General features: G+C 37.5%; 1 protein-coding gene and 1 long non-coding RNA gene across 3 annotated transcripts; one reads left to right on the top strand and one right to left on the bottom strand.

The window, feature by feature from the left end:
- Nucleotides 1-3,906: 3,906 nt before the first annotated feature.
- On the top strand, nucleotides 3,907-20,072 carry LOC109147416 (potassium transporter 11-like). 2 transcript variants are annotated; one of them, XM_019295066.1, is made up of 8 exons: nucleotides 3,907-4,842; nucleotides 4,997-5,222; nucleotides 5,324-5,569; nucleotides 5,767-5,808; nucleotides 5,903-6,163; nucleotides 6,258-6,425; nucleotides 7,105-7,359; nucleotides 18,961-20,072. In XM_019295066.1, exons 1-8 carry the CDS (start codon nucleotides 4,726-4,728, stop codon nucleotides 19,995-19,997), a joined length of 2,352 nt encoding a protein of 783 aa, XP_019150611.1. In that variant the 5' UTR covers nucleotides 3,907-4,725; the 3' UTR covers nucleotides 19,998-20,072. The 2 variants fall into 2 exon arrangements, with proteins under 2 accessions (XP_019150611.1, XP_019150610.1); XM_019295065.1 differs by having other exon boundaries at nucleotides 5,758-5,808.
- On the bottom strand, nucleotides 11,664-12,623 carry LOC109147418. The gene is made up of 3 exons (XR_002048652.1): nucleotides 12,567-12,623; nucleotides 12,199-12,259; nucleotides 11,664-11,820 (listed from the first exon to the last, which is right to left on the bottom strand). It is a non-coding gene; the product is annotated as an uncharacterized LOC109147418 (long non-coding RNA).
- Nucleotides 20,073-21,240: the final 1,168 nt, after the last annotated feature.

The raw sequence follows: 21,240 nt of genomic DNA, 5'->3' as shown, positions 1-21,240 counted from the left end.
GGTACTCCGCCGCAACGAAGCCCTATCGAACGGTGCAATCTCGTGCAGCCGCCACATCTGTATCAACGGAACCTCTAACTTGTGGGGAGGTAGGTGTTCACAAATCCTGAATGGACCTAACTGGCTCGGCAATCTAGCCGGCCACATAACCAACTCGCCCACAGAACCACGCCCTGGGTTCTTAAGTCTTTCTCTGTGGAATCAGGTATCGTACTTTAGTGTGTGCACCCCCTTACTAGGATTCCAAGTCTAGCGGGCAGTCTCCAACCTAGTAACGCGGGAATATCGACCTTGTTACTTCTAAAATATCTCATTCGGTTCACAATGTCCGATTCATTTCTCAAACTTTCTTTCTTTCTCTTTTCTCCCGAAAGGACATAGTTCTAACGGTCCTCCAAAATACTATCTTCCTCACAATAGATAATATATAGACATATCTCAAGCCACAAACTATACTTATGCAAACTCATGCACAAATGTTCTCAATCAACTTCTCTTTCTCACAACTTTGGAAATCAAATATCATGCAACTTCTCAATGCAAATAGATAATGATTTTCCAAAATAGATATAGGTTTTTGAAATAGAACTTAGGTTTACTTAGAGCCAATAATGCACTTTAACCATGAAATGCACAAATCATACTCTTTACTGTGAAACATACACAATTTCTCATTCACTGTAATTTTATGAAAACATGCACTGTTGATGCAAAATTTCTCAAAACTTGGCAAAACTTCTCAATAAATACTAACATGTATTTAGGCATGTTTCTCAATCAAATAACAATGCTCAAAAGCCAAAACCACATTTACTGGAATTCAGCTCTCAGACAACAACATCAACAACATTAACAGAGAACTCAATAGTCACAAATTCAACTATAAATCATGCTTTATAACTCCAAAATCAAAGAAATGAACTTCTACTAGTGCGTCGTAATGAGCCCACCGAGATGATATGATGAGTTTCCTCTGGTATTATGAGGAATCCCGATTGGACTATGTCACTTCAGCAGAAATGATGAGATTGATATGAGTTTCCTCCGGTATTATGAGGAATCACGATTGGACTATGCTCCTTCGGCAGTTATGATAAGATCGATATTATGATTCATGGAAAGTATGAAAGCAGCTCTGTTACTATATATATATATATATATATATATATATATATATATATATATATATATATATATATATATATATAAGGTTCAAGTGCGGCGATGTCCTTAGGTGCGGCGTCACCAATAGTTCAACAAATATACACCATCAACGTTAGGAAATGCACCACAAAAATACACACAAATTAGACACGCATCACCGAAAACACACCATTAGGTGTGAGTAAAAACACCATACAGTATCTAAAAATACACCATTGGGGTGTGGTGAGTTATATGATGTATTTTTTTTTTGGTCTGTTGTGTATTTTTTGATTTTTTTTTTTTTTGCATTTCATTGTGATATGTTTCCCTTACACTGTTGATGTATTCTGAAATTCTACCGCACCGCCGCACCTAAGGACATCGCCGCATTTGAAGTTTTTCCTATATATATATATATATATATATATATATATATATATATATATATATATATATATATATATATATATATATATATATATATATATATATATATATATATATTGTTTTTCTTGAGAGAGTGCATAATTATAACTCCATGACACATTATTTCCAATGATATGCATATTATGATATCTCATCTTCTTTTATGATTTGATTGTCCACATGATTACATGTCTCTTTATCTATTCTTGAATTGCATAAGTACTTGATTATGGATTAATGATTTGATTGTCCACATGATTACATGTCTCTTTATCTATTCTTGAATTGCATAAGTACTTGATTATGGATTTCACTTGCATGTGAGCTATATACTTATTAGATACGTATATCTATATGTACCGGTACCGACCGATGATTGCTGAGAGCCCTTTCTTCCATTTTGAGCAGGTTGATGCTAGTTCCTGAGAGGGGGATACCCATACAAACTACGCCTACAACGAGGCTCGAAACCTAAACCTCCCACATAGGGGAGCAATCTGATACCAGTGGACCACAAGCCACTTGGTAGGTTGATGTTGTTGTTAATTACTCTTTCCGTGTAGTTACTATGAGGAGGGTGACTACGGAGTAGCATCCCCTTTTTGGTTGTATGTTTGGGTAAATAGTCTTTTAACTCTTTCCTTATTCCGCAATCCTACCCTTTAAGGGTGATTAATACTAGGCTCAGGTGTATGAAAATTGAGGGTGTTACACAGGGAGTAGAGGACTCGGGTTCGTTACTAGCGGAAACATCATCGGAGAAAGACCGTACTAATGTTTATCTTGTCCTTGTTACCAGTCAAGATTCAACCTGTTCGTCATATCCGAAATAAGATTTAGGATTATTGGTCAAATAATGGTACTAGGTTGTACTAATGCTCGGTTGTTTGTTGGATTAAGTTTTCCTTGTGAAGAATTTGTGCATTAATTCCAGCTTTCTTGAAATCCAAACGCAGAAATCATTCATATAAACTAACAGATGAACTAAACATCAGATTTGTAGCCTTCTTCTTGGGGAGATCGTTGATGACCAATTTGCAATCGGAGAAGACCATATTAAACAATGTAACCTGGAAGAAGAACGAAGAAGTAGGAAGAACCTAGAATGACCGTTTTTTCCCGAATTAAACAAATTAAAATGGATTAAAAGATTCCTGCGACAATTGACCGGCAATTTGGTTGGATAGATCAAATCTGTTAAAAATTGCATAGTTAAGGTACTAAATTGTTAGTATGTATTTGGGGTATAACTTGAGAAAAAAATGTACTCCATCTGTCCCATTTTATCTGTCTTACTTAGTAGAGTAGTTATGCTGTGCAACCGTGTGCTCCATGCATGGTGCACACGGTTGCAAAAACGACGTCGTTTTGACGTCCAACTTGAAACAAAAAAAATTAGTTTCGATTGCTGTTAACGGCGTTATGTTGTGCCTAATTTGAACTATACATCCATAACTTCATAACTATACATTCAGAATTGCATAACTACACATCCATAACTTCATAACTATACATTCAGAATTGCATAACTACACATTCATAACTTCATAACTATACATTTAGAATTGCATAACTACACATCCATAACTTCATAACTATACATTCAGAATTGCATGTATAATTACACATTTATAATTTCATAACTTCATAACTATACATTTAGAATGCATAACTACACATCCATAACTTCATAACTATACATTCAGAATGTGAAATTATAACTTCATAACTATATATTCAGAATTGCATGCATAACTACACATCCATAACTTCATAACTATATATCCAGAATTGCATAACTACACATCTATAACTTCATAACTATACATTCATTATGTGAAATTATAAAATAGGAACATATGTTTACGTAACTAAAGATAATCGAAAATGATTTTTTTTTTACCTATTCATCCGTGTGCACCATAATTTACCTATTCATGGGTCAAACAACTCTTTCTTCTTTATTTATTCTCTTTTATATTGTTTTTTTACTGGCTCTATTACATTGTAGTATCTGTTCATATACTTTCTCAACCTACTGAGAAACACAAAGAACCGAGAAACACAAAGAACCAATAATGCCTCTACTGAGGCTCAAACTCATAATCTTTCAAATGAAAGTCCAACCCGGATACCATTAAACCACATAGTCCTGATTATTATCAAATATATAAATTTTATATTCAAATACTAAACTTAATATTATAAAAAATTAAATTAAAAATAACTTCATTAAGTCCCGTTACTCAAACCAAACCAGGAGGGAGGGAGTAATTTTTTATAATAATAATAATAATAATAATAATAATAATAATAATAAAAGATCCGCCAGTGTAGCAGTACTAGCAGACGTGTCATGGTAAAAGAAAACAGAGACGACATTTACAAACTGCAACTACCGCCTCTCTCTCTCCTCCTCAGTCATCCCCTTCTGTCGGTTTGATCTGAATGATTCTACCACCGGGAAACGCAGGAACCTATGTTTCTCTTCTCACCTCTCTCGTTCGCAGTTTTTTCTTTTCTGCAACTGTGTCTTGCTATCTCTCTTCAGGTTCTTTGAATTTTTAGGTGAAACAGGGTAGAGTGGATACGGGTATTATTCATTTCAGATCGATTTCGTTCACCTTTTGGAGCTATCAAAATTTTTACAAACATGCAGAGATTGAATTGTATGCATTAATTCTAAGTTGCTGAAGCTTTCCAAATTTGGTTTGGAAATTTGTGCGGCTGATATTGACTGTGGTTTTGGGTTCTAAGCTCGGCCCCACTCGAGAGAAATTCCAGTGGCTGGCTGCCAGCTATGTATGCAGTAAAAACCAAATAGTTATACGCATACATACAAATATACATACGTGTATATAACATACACGCACACATACATACAATGCATGTGCGTGTAGCCCACTGCGTTGTTTTAACTTGTTTTCCAATTTTGGGTTTGGAGTTTATGGTAAAAGTAGCAGCTTTCTCTGAGACTGTTGGGTAGGTTGTTGGAAATAATTACAAATTCAATTTGAATTGGTTAAAGTAATTGGCCTGCTGGTCCCTGAATTGGATTATTGGATTTTCTTCTCTACAAGCTAAGCTATATTTTGAGGGATAATCAGAATCAGCTTTCCAGCCTTGAAAGAAAATAGCTTCTGGGAATCTGGGATGGAGATTGATGAAGACGAAAATGAAACTAAGGGAGGGATGTGGGTTTTGGACCAGAAGCTTGATCAGCCTATGGATGAAGAGGCTGGAAGAATAAGAAACATGTATAGAGAAAAGGTAAACTTTGCCTTTCTGTTTATATTTAAAGATTATATATCTTGGAGCTTTTATGGTTAGCCCCTTTTGAGGATTTATTATTTGCTCACTAAAATTGAAGTAGTTATTGACAAGAGAAGACTGATTGTTTCTTTATTTGGTGATTTTGTTTTAGAAATTTTCAACTATGTTGCTATTGCGGCTTGCATTTCAGAGCCTGGGAGTAGTGTATGGAGACCTGGGGACATCTCCCTTATATGTGTTTTACAATACATTTCCTCGAGGAATTAAAGATACCGAGGATGTTATTGGTGCACTTTCGTTGATTATATACTCACTAACCCTTGTACCATTGCTCAAGTATGTTTTCGTAGTGTGTAGGGCGAATGACAATGGCCAAGGTAACCTCCGAATACTAGAAGCGTTTAGTAATTTCGGTTGATGCAAAAGGGCAAATGAAATGATAGTGGGGGTTACGTTGTTGTTGTTCGTTATTCCTCAGGTGGAACGTTTGCTCTTTATTCCTTACTATGTCGACATGCTAAGATAAAAACAATTCCCAACCAACATCGGACGGATGAGGATCTAACGACTTATAGCCGTAACACATTCCAAGAGCATTCATTTGCTGCAAAAACGAAGAGATGGCTGGAGGCTTATGCGTTCAGAAAGAATGCACTGCTTATTCTTGTCCTTGTTGGTACTTGCATGCTAATTGGCGATGGAATTCTTACTCCTGCAATATCAGGTATATATTCGATACTCCCACTTGGAGGTTATTGCCACTCCACTAGGTTTGATAAATTCGGTTGGTTCAATATGATATTGAAATATCAGTGATATTCACCGTGTATTTCTTTCTTTAGTATTATGGTGCATTGTTCTTCACTTTTGTTGTTTTGTGTCAAAAGTGTTAAATGGAGTATTTTTACTTAGTTCTTTCAGCTTCTGGTGGGATCAAGGTTGACCATCCAAAGATGAGCAATGGTACTACTCCGATCCATTCACTCACAAAAGTGACATTTCATTTATGTGTTACATATATAATGTTTAATTGACCTTGTTCCTTCCATTCCCACAGACGTAGTTGTGCTTGTTGCTGTGTTTATATTAGTTGGTCTGTTTAGCATGCAACATTACGGTACAGACAAGGTTGGTTGGATGTTTGCTCCAGTTGTACTGCTCTGGTTTCTTATTATAGGAGGTATTGGCGTTTTCAACATCTGGAAATATGATACCTCGGTTCTCAAGGCCTTTTCCCCTCTATACATATATCGCTATTTGAGAAGGGGGCGTAAAGAGGCTTGGATATCACTTGGAGGGATCATGCTCAGTATCACAGGTTCGTTTTTCATTCTCTCATTCTCACACCCCCACTTTCGATTCTTGAGTTTTTGTATCTCACAATTGCTCACTCGCTCAATCACTATTAACAGGGACAGAAGCACTTTTTGCAGACCTTGCTCATTTTCCCGTCTCTGCAGTTCAGCTTGCTTTCACAGTTATTGTATTCCCCTGCCTTCTTTTGGCCTACATTGGACAAGCAGCCTACCTCATGCAACATAAACATCATGTTGCAGAAGCATTCTATCGTTCTATACCAGGTTCTACTAATATTTCATTTTACTTCAAATTTTTTATGATACCTCTGACAAGAAAATTCATGCATGCTTATTCCGTCTCACAAATTTTCCTGGCCATGAGGTGTCCTGAGCAGACCTAACTGTAGGAGGCACCTTTAAGCCCGTACCGTACGTCCGTACTCAAACTAATCCCCTTTCGCACCGGGCCGGCCCAATTAAAGGGCAAAGTGCTGGCCAGATTGGTTTTTCCATACAAGAGGGGTTCGAACTCTCGACCTCTCTTAAGGGATGAGAGTGCATGGCCACTCATGCCAACCAAGCTGGTTAATGAAGTGTTTTATTGTCACATAGAATCAGAGAATTGCAATCACTAAAGTTTGGGTTTTTTTTTTTTTTTTTTTTTCAAATCTATTTTGTTCATGTAAAGCTAGGGCCTTACCTAGTGAAAAAAAAAAAGAAGAGAGAAAAGGTGAATGAGTGAAAGAGAGAATGGGATGTCAGCAATGTGCCTGCCATGCCATTACTCAGAGTTCACTCTTCTGGAAACTTTTAGCGTAGATTGCAGGATTTATAGATCTCATATATCTGCCTGCGTGCATTAGAAATGTGCTATAACGGAAATAGTGAAAGCCCTTTCCTGATCCTAACTGTGAAGAAGTTCGAAGTTATCACATTTCTAATGAAATGTATTTTTACGCAGAGAGCATATATTGGCCGGTTTTTGTGATTGCTACTTTAGCTGCTATTGTGGCCAGTCAAGCCACCATATCTGCTACTTTTTCAATAATCAAGCAAGCATTAGCGTTAGGCTGTTTTCCAAGGGTGAAGGTTGTGCATACGTCAAAGAAGTTCCTTGGACAAATATATATTCCAGATATCAATTGGATCCTTATGATACTCTGCATTTCTGTGACAGCTGGTTTCAAAAATCAAAGCCAAATTGGCAATGCCTATGGTGAGTTCACTAAATACTCTAAGCTTTTTCATATCTTCTCTTTTCACATATTGGAGAAGCATGCTAGGAGTTAAATTTAATGTGTGAATTCTACCTTCTGTCAAATGGGGTTTGGTGCCCTTTCCCCCATTAGAAAAAAAATGTGTCTTTTTAGCCCTGTTTGGTAAATGGTTGTTAGCTCTTAGCTGATTGGGAGTTAATTAGAGAATATAACTAGTTGATAACATTAGCTGATTGTAGAAAAATGTTTGGTAAATTAGCTGTTAGCTGATAGCTGTTTGGTATAATTTCTTTTCCCAGAAAGCTAATTGAAAAAATTGCTTTGAGCAGCTTTTTGAATTATTAATTTTTTAATCCAGTCAAATAATTAATAGTGGTCAAATAAGTCAAAATTAGCTGATAGGTTAACTATTCTACCAAACAGGACTATATTCTATATTCGTGAAAACCTAATTTCTCCCCCTTATTATACAAAATTGTCTCCAAAAATCCGAAGTTGTGAGTTTAAAAAATAAAACGGAGTTGAAACCAACTTTAGTATTACATCTAAAGAAAGCCCAGTTACAAATATAATCCCTTTTTCCAATTATTATTCCATGGATCATGGCCAACACATTTATGTGGCGCAAATTATGCCATGAAATCGTGTTCACCGAGAATGGTGAACACAAGGCAAAACGACGTCGTTTTTAGGCAAAAAAAAAAAAAAAATTCGCGAATGTGGAGTTAACGGCGCGCGTTTGATCAAATTATGAATTTTCTGTTATTAGATTATGAATTTTATGAAAATTCATAATCTCATAACAGAAAATTTATAATCGCATAACAGAAAATTCATAATCTCACAACTGAAAATTCATAATCTCATAACAGAAAATTCATAATCTTATAACAGAAAATTCATAATCTCATGGTTCCAAAGTGAATGTGTAGGCATGGTTCCAAAGTGAATGTGCAGGCATGGATTCATAATTTATGAATGTCCGTGATTTCGGACGGGAATGTGTAGGCATGGTTTCAAAGTGAATGTGCAGGCATGAATTCATAATTTATGAATGTTCGAAATCTTTGTTCACCTCAAATTAAAGTGAAACCGCAAAATGTGAAAATAAAGAAGAAAAGTCACGCAATTAATTAAGAAAAAAAAAAAAAAAAAAAAAAAGATAACGGTGTACTAACACCGTTGGAACCGTGTTCACCATTCATGGTGAACACGGTTCCATGGCATAACGTCCCTTTATGTGGACCATAAATAAAATGTACATTTTTAATATAATAAAGATATATTATTTGAGTACTGAAGATATATTATTTTGTATATTATCAAACAATGTACATTTAGTAAACAAATAATGTACATTTAATATATTTTAAAAAATACATTTTATTCATGGTCCACAAAAAAATTTGTCCATTTTTCCTTCTTTGGTATAATTTTCACTAATTCTTTTGGGCTCTTATCAGAATACTGAGTACTACGGAGTAGTATTTTATATGCGTGATGCGTAAAAATATATGTCCAATATTAATACTCAATGTTAAAATCTTATTATATTAATTTTTTTTAATAATAGTGTGTGTGTGTGTGTGTGTGTGTGTTTATATATATAATTGTAGAATTTATATTAATATTATTGAAGTAAGAATTATGGAAATGATAAGTTACTAAATATAACTATGGTAACATTTAATTAAAATATAAATGAATTCAAATTTACCATTGAAGAATGTAAGAAAAAATATTGTGTATGCATGTGCATGATAATAATAATGTGAATAGATAACAGAATTTATTTCGGTATGGACATTTTTGTCCAAAAAATTATGTTGTACAACTTTTATAGCATAAAGTACAAAAAAAATTAACAGAAAAAACGGACATAAACTACAGGGATATTTTGAAACTTATTATGTTTTTAGATTAGATATTTGTCAAATTTATAAATCCAAATCTTTAAAAAAGGAATTTTAAGCAACTTCTTTGCTAAAATTAAAATCTGTGAACTCTTTATTTGCAGTAAAAGCACCAATCATTATTCCATGGACTATGGTTCACACATTGTGTGAACCATAAATAAAAAGTACATTATTTGTATACATAAAGTACATTATTTGAAAATACATAGTTTTTTTTTATATATTATTAAATAATGTATATTTAGTACACAAATAATGTACTTTTAGTATATTAAAAATGTATATTGCATTCATGGTCCACACAATAATTTGCCGTAAAAGCACATGGTTTTTATTTTTATTGTAGTTGCATTTGAATTTTTTATATAATAATATAAATATTTTTTATTTATTATTGTACTTGCTGCATTGCCCCCGATGGCCTAAATTTTGGGATTCGTAGATCAACCTTAAATATGTGAGTGACTCATTGCTTGAGATTTTGACATATTTGCTTTGGCTTTGATGAATATTAGGAAACCTTAGTCCTATTTCTAGGAGTGAACTTAGTTTCATATTCTTAGTAGGAGCGGGTTTAGCGTAATGTCCCTATAAATATAGGATCTCTATGCAATTCAATAAATAAATGCACATGGATACTATTTATTGTAATCTTTCATTATAATATATTACTTCTATTTTTCTTTTCTTCGGTTTTTCACATATTTTGCTTCCGCCTTGTGAAAGAATAAAGGGATTTATCATATTGTCTCAATAGAACTATACGGAGATCTACTATTTATACAAGTATTAACCTAATGAGCCTATTCCTACAAGGAAGGCCTAGAGTTGACCGGTCGATTTAACGTATTAACCTAATCTCTAAGTTATTACCTTATCGTATTAACCGGATCGGAAGGCATCTCTAAGCTACTTTCTCGAGACATCAACTTCGCAAAGTCTCAAGAAAGTGGGGGACTGGATGATGGATGGTATACTAAGAGGTTGACTGGTCAGACTGCCCCTAAGGCAGTTGGTCAGATCGGTAACCCCAAATCCCGACCACGTGGATATCGAGCCCAAGAAGTAACTGGGCCGAGAGAGCCCAAGGATACCTAATACGAAGTAACTTAGGAGTTCAGTAGAATTGGGTCTATTCGTATTTAATAAGATTGGACTTCTTATTCCTAATATATAATATAATAAAGACTCCTAATATGAGACAGTCTAGGAGTAACACTCCTCCTCAAGCTAAAGAGTATAAATCATATGCTCCAAACTTGTTACAAATATACCCAACTCTAGGAGCTCTAAGGGACTTAGTTAGGATATCATCTAACTAATCTGCAGAATTGACAAAATTGGTTGTAATACACCCTGGCAATCAACATCGATGTGTTTGGTCTCATGATAAACTGGATTTGAGGCGATGTGTAGTGTTGCTTGGTCGTCACATATCAGTGTCATTTGAGCAACATCGCCACATTTCAACTCTTGGAGTAAGTGCTTCAACCACATGAGTTCACACGTGGCAAGGGTTATAGCCCGATATTTAGCTTAAGCACTAGACCTAACAACCACATCTTGCTTCTTACTCTTCCAAGATATAAGGTTACCACCAATAAACACATAGTAACCTAAAGTAGAGCTCCTGTCAAACAGACAACAATCCCAATCTGCATCAGAATACCCAACAACTTGAACATGTTCTCTACCTTCATATAGTAAATCTTGCCCTTGTGCTTGCCAGATATACCTTAGAACTCGAACAACAGCACCCAGTGAGTATCACAAAGGTTCTCAAGAAACTGACTTAATACACTAACTGCAAATGAGATATCTGATCGTGCGATTGTGAGGTAGTTCAATTTTCTAATTAATCTCCTGTAACGTTCCCAGTCAAGCAATGGCTCCTCCTGTCATAATAGAAGTTTAACATTCGGATCCATTGGATTATTCACAGGTCTACAATCCAACATACATGTTAGTTTTATGACTTTTGGGCAGTCAACTTCTCGCTCCTTATCGTTCATATAACTCCAAGTTCCTTGCTAACCACTTGATTCCTCGCCCACTACTTTTGTATATTGAATCAAAACGCCAAGTCTCTTTCCGACCGCTTCGCTCCTCGACCACTACCTCCATATACTGAATCAAAACACAAAGTTTCGTTTCGACCACTTAACTCATCGCCCACTACCTCCATATACTGAATCAAAACACCAAGTCTCCTTCTGACTGCTTCACTCCTCGCTCACTAACTGACTCCCAGTTTTTCACCATAATCCTAGTCCCACGCTGGCCACTTGATTCCTCGCCTGCTAACTTCTCGTTGATGCACTCCAGTGTTTTTCACCATTGACTCCTCGCTCGCTAACTTCTCGCTCCTTATCTTTCATCATAACTCCAAGTTCCTTGCTGACCACTTGATTCCTCCCCCACTACTTCTGTATATTGAATCAAAACGCCAAGTCTCTTTCCGACCTCTTCGCTCCTTGACCACTACCTCCATATACTAACAAAACGCAAAGTCTCCTTTCGACCACTTAACTCCTCGCCCACTACCTCCATATACTGAATCAATACGCCAAGTCTCCTTTCGACTGCTTCACTCCTTGCTCACTAACTTCTCGCGCACTGACTCCCAATTTTTCACCATAATCCTAGTCCTACGCTGGCCACTTAATTCCTCGCCCGCTAACTTCTCGCTGATGCAGTCCAATGTTTTTCACCATTGACTCCTCGCTCGCTAACTTCTCGCTCCTTATCTTTCATCATAACTCCAAGTTCCTTGCAGACCACTTGGTTCCTCGCCCACTACTTCTGTATATTGAATCAAAACGCCAAGTTTCTTTCCGACATTTTCGCTCCTCGACCACTACCTCCATATACTAAATCAAAACGCAAAGTCTCCTTTCGACCACTTAACTCCTTAACCACTACCTCCGTATACTGAATCAAAACGTCAAGTCTCCTTCCGACTACTTCACTCCTCGCCCACTAACTTCTCGCTGACTGACTCCCAGTTTTTCTCCATATTCCTAGTCCCACACTGACAACTTGATTCCTCGACCGCTAACTTCTCACTGACGCACTCCAGTGTTTTTCACCATTGATTCCTCGCTCGCTAACTTCTCGCTCCTTATCTTTCATCAAAACTTCAAGTTCCTTGCTGACCACTTGATTCCAAACCCACTACTTCTGTATATTGAATCAAAATGCCAAGTCTCTTTCCGACCTCTTCGCTCCTCGATCACTGCCTTCGTATTTTGACCAAGTCTTCTTCCGACACTTCCCTCCTCGCCCACTACCTTCGTATACTGAATCAAAACGTCAAGTCTCCTTCCGACTGCTTCACTCCTCGCCCATTAACTTCTCGCTGACTGGCTCCCTGTTTTTCACCATAACTCCAAGTCCCACGCTGACCACTTGATTCCCCAACTGCTAACTTCTCGTTGACATACTCCATGTTTTCACCATTGACTCCTCGCACACTGACTTCTTGCTCCTTATCTTTCACCATAACTCCAAGTTCCTCGTCGACCACTTGACTCCTCGCCCACTACATTCGTATATTGATTCCAAACGACAAGTTAGAGCAGGCGATGGAATCGTCACAAGAATCTGACCACCTTTGCTAGGAGTATGACCACCCTTTATAAGAGATCCGACAGCTATTTGTAAGAAATCCGACCAACGAGTGTGCCCCTAGGAGTTTCTACCGTTCTCACTGTGCGGATGACGACCAACGAGAGCACTGCTTGGTGGGATGGTTACTTCATGCATACTTGGTTACGATTGCTCTAATCGAAACAGTCGTGCGAGGACATCAGCCAGAGTAGGGATTTCAGAGTTTCTAAGAATCGTTGACCTAGCTGTGTCAAACTCAAAAGGGAGACCGGCCAAAAAACTCATAACAGCCAATTGTTCACGTTGCTTTTGCTGCTCTTTAATGTCAGCAATGAATGACATAAGCTTATTAAGTGCCTCGTATGTTTTCTTAAATTTCATAAAATATAATATGTAGTGAGAGACAAATTTTGTTTCTCCGCACGGTAAAAAGACATGCAAACATCATAAATACGAGTGATTTTTCCCTTCCAAGAGTACAAGTACTCCAAATAATCCATCAAATCCTTAACGGGGGCACAATGACTAATGGACCCAACAATACCATCATCAATAGAATTCTGGATTTGCAAAAATAGATGTGCATCATCTTGCACCCAAGAATTATCTTATTCAGACAAAGTTTTAGTTAGGTGTTCTTCTTTGCCCAAACTAGTGAGATAAAGCTTAATGACCTGAGTTCACTCCAAGTAATTGGAATCATTAAGTTTACAGTCTGTGATTTTGGAAGTTACAGGAACAATATCAGTTACGACAACAGATTTATTCTCAGCCATACTCACTAAAAACTTATCAAAAAGAAATCACAAAGCACACAAAAAAGGGAGCCTGAAGGGGCAACTTGACCGTAGAACATAAGCAATTAAAGCGGCAATGGTCCAAACCAAGTCCATATCCAAGGCTACTGGAGTCGGGCGACCTTGGAGCTGACGACTGGGAACTTTTTCGGTCACCGGAGACGCCGCAGGCGCCGACGCGTGAGACCCACGCACTGGGCAACGATCGACGGATGCCGACGAGCCTTCTTAGGTGGGAAGTGACGATAGCGGAGCGAAAAAAAATCCTTTGTCATAAAAACCGTAGATACCATGTTCAAAAGTTTAGAAAAATACCTCTATTATGGTAGCTCTCTGTCTCACATCTCTTTGAGTGATTACTCCACCCAATAAATACAAACTAGAGGACTTATGAGTTTCCATATTTCTACCTACTAAAATGCCTAATCTCCAGGCTTCCTAATATGTAGGAGTTCCATATTTGTATATTTCATAACAATACCAAAGCAGACACCCCTGTGGAACAAACCTTGGTGGTTGCTCTATATAAACGTCCTCTTGAAGATCGCCATGGAGAAAAGCGTTCTTGATATCCAACTGATGTAAGTCCCAATGATTTATAGCTACCAGGGATAAGAGCAATCGAACTGATGTAATTTTAGCTACAGGAGAAAATGTGTTGGTGTAATCCAAACCAAAAATTTGGAAGCTGTTAACAGAAGAACTTTGTATGTTTTTCATATATCTTAAACTAAGGAATATACATATTTATACAAGAAACTATATACTAACTAAGGTAAGGATCGAAACCTAATCACTAAGAATTGCTAATATCATGCTACATATATTCCTACCATTTGTAATGTCTAACATCCCCCTCAAGTTGGAGTATAGATATTAACCGTGTGTAACTTGACCCACGTATATTTGGTTGCGTATGCTTTGTTCGGGATGTCCGTCCCAATATCACAAAGTTAGATCCAAAGTCTTTGAAGTGTGCATTTCTTGGTTATTATCGTGTGCAAAAGGGGTACATGTGTTACTCTCCTGAGCTTAGTAGGTACCTTGTTTCAATTGATGTTACTTTTCATGAGGATGTTCATTTCTTTCTTTCATCTCCAGATGTTATTCGTCAGGGGAGAGGGGGATGACATCTTGATGTATACGGTCATGTCCTATGTTCCTACTCCCCCTGTCTTACAGGTGTAATACTCATCGCCCTCGGTTAAACGCACCCGTTCTTGCTCTGCCTCCTACTTCTCTTCCTGACTCGGTACCTAGAGATGACTACGGTTGCGGTTCGAACCTACGGTTCGAACCGGAACCGTGACTGTGAAAACCGGAACCGTCAGTACGGTTCTGGTTCCGGTTCTTAACCGGAACCTATAAGGTTCCGGTTCCAAACCGAAAAAATTAAATATTATAGTGTTATTTTTAATTTTTTTTTTAATAATTCCGGTTAGAACCGGAACCGGAACTGGCGGTTCCGAACCGGAACCGTGGTCACCCCTATCGGTACCAACTCAAAGACCTAAAACCACCTCTGTGTCGTTTGATCTAGTCTTGGATGATGACCGTCCGATTGCTCTTCGGAAAGGTAAATGCAGTTGTGCTTATCCTATATCCTCTTTTACGACATATGATCGGATGTCACCTGCCTCGTATTCTTTCATTACTTCCCTTGATTCTATTTCAATTCCTAGGGCTGTTAAGGAAGTCTTGTCCCATCCTGGGTGGCGAGATGCCATGATTGAAGAGGTGAATGCTTTGGATCGCGATGGTACTTGGGAGTTAGTCGCTATGTCTGCAAGTAAAAGGCCAATTGGTTGTAAATGTGTGTTTACCGCCAAGGTTAATTCTGATGGGTCTGTTACTCGATTGAAAGCCTGTCTTGTGGCTAAGGGATATGTCCAAATTATGGAGTTGATTATTCTGACACCTTTTCTCCTGTAGCTAAGCTTACTTTTGTCAGGTTACTCATTTCTATGGCTGCCATTCATGATTGACCTCTACATCAGCTTGATATCAAGAATGCTTTTTTGCATGATGATCTTCATGAAGAGGTGTATATGGAGCAACCTCCTAGGTTTGTTGTTCAGGTGGAGTCTGGGAAAGTATGCCGATTGTGGCGATTGTTGTATGGGCTGAAACAAAGTCCGCGTGCATGGTTTGGAAAATTTAGTCACTCTGTTGATAACTTTGGGATGGTGAAAGGTAAATCGGATCACTCCATGTTTTACAAGTGGTCCAAAACAGGCTTCATCTGGTTAATGGTCTACGTGGATGACATTGTCATTACAAGGAGTGACACCGAAGGGATTTCATCTCTTAAGTCATTTCTTCATAGTCAATTTCAAGCAAAAGATTTGGGACCACTGGAGTACTTTCTGGGTATTGAAGTTATGAGGAATAAAACAGGTATATTACTGTCTCAACGAAAATATGTACTTGACTTACTCTTTGAAACAGGAAAAGTAAGCACTAAACCATGCAATACTCCTATGATACCGAACATGCAATTGTCAAAGGAGGGGGAGCTGTTTGAAGATCCGGAGAGGTATAGGAGATTAGTTGGAAGTTAAACTACTTGACAGTAACCCGTCCAGATATTGCTTACCCAGTTAGTGTTTTGAGCCAGTACATGGCATCCCAACTGTTGGTCATTGGGCAGTTGTAGAACACATCTTGAGTTACTTGAAGGGAGCCCAAGGACATGGGATTTTGTATAAGAATCATGGTCACACTAAGATTGAGTGTTTTACTGATGCTGATTGGGCAAGATCCAAAGAGGATCGTAGATCAACAACTGGATATTGTGTTTTCTTTGGAAGTAATCTGGTTTCGTGGAAGAGTAAAAAGCAGAACGTGGTTTCTCGTTCGAGTGCAGAGTCTGAATATAAAGTGATGGCACAATCAATGTGTGAAGTGATGTGGATAAACAGTCTTTTGAATGAGTCTGGTTTCAAAGCTCTGATTCTTACAAAGTTATGGTGTGATAACCAAACTGCTCTTCATATTGCATCAAACCCAGTGTTTCATGAACGAACCAAGCACATAGGGATTGGCTGTTATTTTGTTCGTGAGAAGGTACAACAAGGGTTAATGATCTCCACTAAATTTGTGAAGACCGGAGAACAGCTCGGGGATCTATTCACAAAGGCCCTAACTGGACCCGAGTTAGTTATTGTGTAACAAGTTGGACATGATTAATATCTATGCTCCAACTTGAGAGGGAGTGTTATACAATTTGAATATATGGAATCCTACATATTAGGAAGCTTGGAGATTAGGGTTTTGAGTGGGGAGGTATGGGGAAGCTTGTTTCGATACCATATGCTCTCTAGCTTGTGTTTATAGGGTGGTGTATTCTCCCTAAGGAGTGTCTCTGTGAGACAGAGAGTTGCTCCAGAACTCAATGTATTTTCTCCTAAACCTTTGAACAAAATGTCGCAAACACACTGTCAACCAAAATTAATACAGAGAGATATTATCGCGACCTCCAATCCCAAAACTGAGCCTAGGAAAGTGCGGTGGATGAATGGGCGACCCTGGGAAAGGAAGTCGGAGTTGGTTCCGGCGACGGAGAAGGCCTCACATGCCGACGAGCAACGGTGGCGACGTGTGAGGGACACACTCTGGGCAAAAACACCTCGAACATGGTAGAATGGTTAATCGGTGATCGGCGACTCCACTTGGTGCAGGCGGTGACAACAAACTGCTGGCGAAACCCCCGATCCAAACTTCTGCCATGAGCGCAGAAGAGAAAGAAAGAAAGAAAAGAAAAATTCTAATCTTCAAACCTAGAGCTCTAATACCATGTTAACAGAAGAACTTTGTATGTTTTTCATATATCTTAAGACTATGGAATATACATACTTATACAAGAAACTATACACTAAGGTAAGGATCAAAACCCAATCACTAAGAATATGCACATTAATCCCTAATATCATGCTAAATATATTCCTACCATTTATAATGTCGAAGCCATGGAGAAAAGCATTCCCAATGGTTGTGCATAGTGTTGTGTGTTCCGAAGCCACCCAACATTGTTATCCTCTAGTTGCATTTAATCTCCATTTGTAATTTTGAGTTGGATGGAGTATTTGTTTTAGACCAAGCTTGAAACTTCTAGATGTTCTAGCTTGAGGGGCGTGTGGAATATTAAGAAACCTTGGTCCTATTCCTAGTAGGAGTGGACTTAGTTTCCTATTCTTAGTACAATTGTTATACCATGGACTAGGGTCCATCTTGTATTGTGGACCCTGGTCCAAAAATTATGTTTCTACAGTTGATATATTTTGTACATGCAGTTAACCGTTTGTGTCTGTAAATAAATCGAAGGCACATAAAATGTTAACTACAGATACATAGCATGGTAAGTACAAAGTGAGTACAAACACATAATATGTTGTTAAAATATTGTGTCTGTAGTTAACATGTTATGTAGGCACATAAAATGTTAACTGCAGGTACAAAATATGTCAATTGTAGATACATAATTTGAATGTTATTTTGGACCAAGGTCCTCAATGCAAGGTAGATTCTGGTCCATGGTATAATTTGCCTTTTTAGTAGGGGGGGCTTAGTTTCCTATTCTTAGTAGGAGTGGGTTTAGTTTCCTATTCTTAGTAGGAATGGGTTTAGCCTAATGTCCCTATAAATATAGGATCTCTATATAGTTCAATACACAAAAACACATAGGTACAAATTATTGCAATCATTCATTATAATCTATTCTCTGTTCCTTTTTTTTTTTTTTTTTGCTTTGTCACATATTTTGCTTCTGCGTAATTGGCAGGTGGTGGCTATTCACCACCTGCCACACCTTTCAATCCATCAATTTCAACAAGCTTTAATATCTTAGAGAGCTAATTGATGTCTGATATTTGATTAAATTCTTATGTTTGTATCAAAGTTTCATGAATCTCACTGTGAAGTAGCCAACATTTAGTAATGTTGCTGGTGGCTTATACACATTACACACACAAGCTTTTGACATTTATTTTGAAAAGGAAATTCTAATTGTGGTTCACTATGAGTGATGGCAGCATGTACTTCAATATATAGGATTGTACACTAACTGGTAGTGTATTAAATATTAATTCTTTAATTATTTGCCGTTTGCTAATGTAGGTACAACCTAGCTAGGGGTAAATTTTATGTTTTTAACTTGTAGTATGCAATTTGTTTTGGTGCTGGATGTTGAACATACCCTATCAATGGTAACACTAGTAAAACTTTAGTTTGGAAACTGATTTGACAGCCATATATCTTCAATTCCTTCATTCCACAACAGGGACAGCAGTTGTGATTGTGATGCTGGTCACCACACTTCTGATGATCTTGATAATGCTGCTTGTCTGGCACTGCCATTGGATTCTTGTTGTAATCTTCACGTGCTTATCTCTCGTGGTGGAGTGTACATACTTCTCTGCCACACTTTTTAAGGTTGATCAGGGCGGTTGGGTACCACTTGTGATTGCTGCTGCTTTTCTTGTCATCATGTATGTGTGGCACTATGGCACAGTGAAGCGCTATGAATTCGAGATGCACAGCAAGGTATCAATGGCATGGATTGTCGGGCTTGGCCCGAGCTTAGGTCTAGTTCGCGTGCCAGGGATAGGGCTCGTTTACACCGAACTAGCGGGTGGAGTGCCACACATTTTCTCGCACTTCATCACAAATTTACCAGCTATTCATTCAGTAGTTGTGTTCGTTTGTGTGAAGTACCTCCCGGTGTACACAGTTCCAGAAGACGAGCGATTCCTGGTGAAAAGGATCGGGCCAAGGAATTTTCGCATGTTCAGATGTGTAGCAAGGTATGGTTACAAAGACCTTCACAAAAAAGATGACGAGTTTGAGAAAAAACTGTTTGACAGCCTTTTTGTGTTTGTTCGGCTCGAGTCCATGATGGAGGGCTGCTCAGACTCTGATGATTACAGCAGCTTGTATGGAGATGGAGGAGGACAACAAACGCAGCGATCCTCGAAAGATTTCCTTTTGAACAGCAGCAATACAGTGACTATGGACGACAGCATTGTACCCGTGAAGTCTCCTCAGCACGCGAGCAACACAACATCGTCCTCGGGCTACAAGACGACCATCCAAACCGAAATGGACGAGCTCGAGTTCTTGAATAAATGTAGAGATGCTGGGGTGGTGCACATTCTTGGGAACACAGTGATTAGAGCAAGCAGGGAGTCGAGGTTCTATAAGAAAATCGCCATCGATTATATATATGCATTTCTGAGGAAAATATGTAGGGAGAATAGTGTGATTTTTAATGTACCTCATGAGAGCCTGTTGAATGTTGGACAGATTTTCTATGTATAAATTCTTTTGCCCCATCTCATCTGTAACAATTTTTAACTCCATCGATCTTCAACAAATTCATGTCCATCTTATCTTGTGTATATATGTTCAATTCCTCTATCATCATGCCTTAATACCTAAGCCTGTTGGTATATTCTACATGTACATCCAACCACATTATTATATTCTTTTTTTGGTGCTTCAGAAACTGCTCAATATAATGCCACTACTTCTACTTCATGTGTTAGTTGTTTGGCAACACCTTCCGCATCCACCTTGAGAATATATTGAAGATCCCTAGCTTAAACAGTTTGGGGCTATAATCTACATAGTTGTGTCATGTGTGGACCATAAATATAAAGTACATTTTTAATATACTGAATGTATAGTACATTATTTTTTTTGAATGTGTATAGTACATTATTTGATAGTATATATAAATTAATGTATTTTCAGTATTCAAATAATGTACCTTACATACACCAGTAATGTACTTTTAGTATATTAAAAATGTATTTTTTTTTTATTTATGATGCCGTGTTTCATCAAATCGGGATGTAAATATAAATCAAATGTCCAAATACATGGATCACCGGAGCATACCCCTGAATACAAAAAAAAAAAAAAAAAACATAACTAGCCACGAAAAAACTAAAGCCCAACAGTGGCTAACACAAAATAAACTAAGCAAAATTAATTAAAATAAGCTAAGCCTATTAGGTGCACCATGTTGAGTCTCACTTGAACACCATGCACGGTAACCCCCAAAGGGATGCACCGAACCCAAAAACATCCATTCACGCCATGTAGGGGTGTTCAATTGGTTAACCGTTCGGTTAACCGAACCGTTTTAACCGAACCGAATTAACCGAATTTTTTTTTCCTTTAACCGTTAACCGAACCGAAGTTTGCTCTACCGAATTCACCGAACCGAAATTTTTTTCGGTTAATCGGTCGGTTAACCGATTAACCGAACTTTTTAAAGCTAAAATTTAAAATTCTAAAAATAACACCTAAAATAATAAATTCAATTAAAATAAAATACATATTATAATAAATTCATAATAAAATATACAAAAACATTAATAATAAACTCCAAACATCCATAACTTCAAATTAGTATTTATATTTATATTATTATTTATATATATATTAAAAACTTCGGTTAACCGTTCGGTTAATTCGGTTAACCGACCTTTCGAACCGAATTAACCGTTAACCGAAATTTTAAAATTTCTTTAACCATTAACCGAACCGAAAAAGT

Source organism: Ipomoea nil, unplaced genomic scaffold (genome assembly GCF_001879475.1).
Source record: "Ipomoea nil cultivar Tokyo-kokei standard unplaced genomic scaffold, Asagao_1.1 scaffold1993, whole genome shotgun sequence".
NCBI classification, from domain to species: domain Eukaryota; kingdom Viridiplantae; phylum Streptophyta; class Magnoliopsida; order Solanales; family Convolvulaceae; genus Ipomoea; species Ipomoea nil.
This window is presented reverse-complemented; position numbering and strand designations above follow the sequence as displayed.

What these genes read in the sequence shown, in the direction of transcription:
- LOC109147416 (XM_019295065.1), top strand. Translation starts at nt 4,726, where the DNA reads ATGGAGATTGATGAAGACGAAAATGAAACTAAGGGAGGGATGTGGGTT. An exon ending in CCATCCAAAGATGAGCAATG is followed by an intron (nt 5,809 to 5,902) that starts GTACTACTCCGA and finishes CCATTCCCACAG; the next exon opens with ACGTAGTTGTGCTTGTTGCT. An exon ending in GATCATGCTCAGTATCACAG is followed by an intron (nt 6,164 to 6,257) that starts GTTCGTTTTTCA and finishes CACTATTAACAG; the next exon opens with GGACAGAAGCACTTTTTGCA.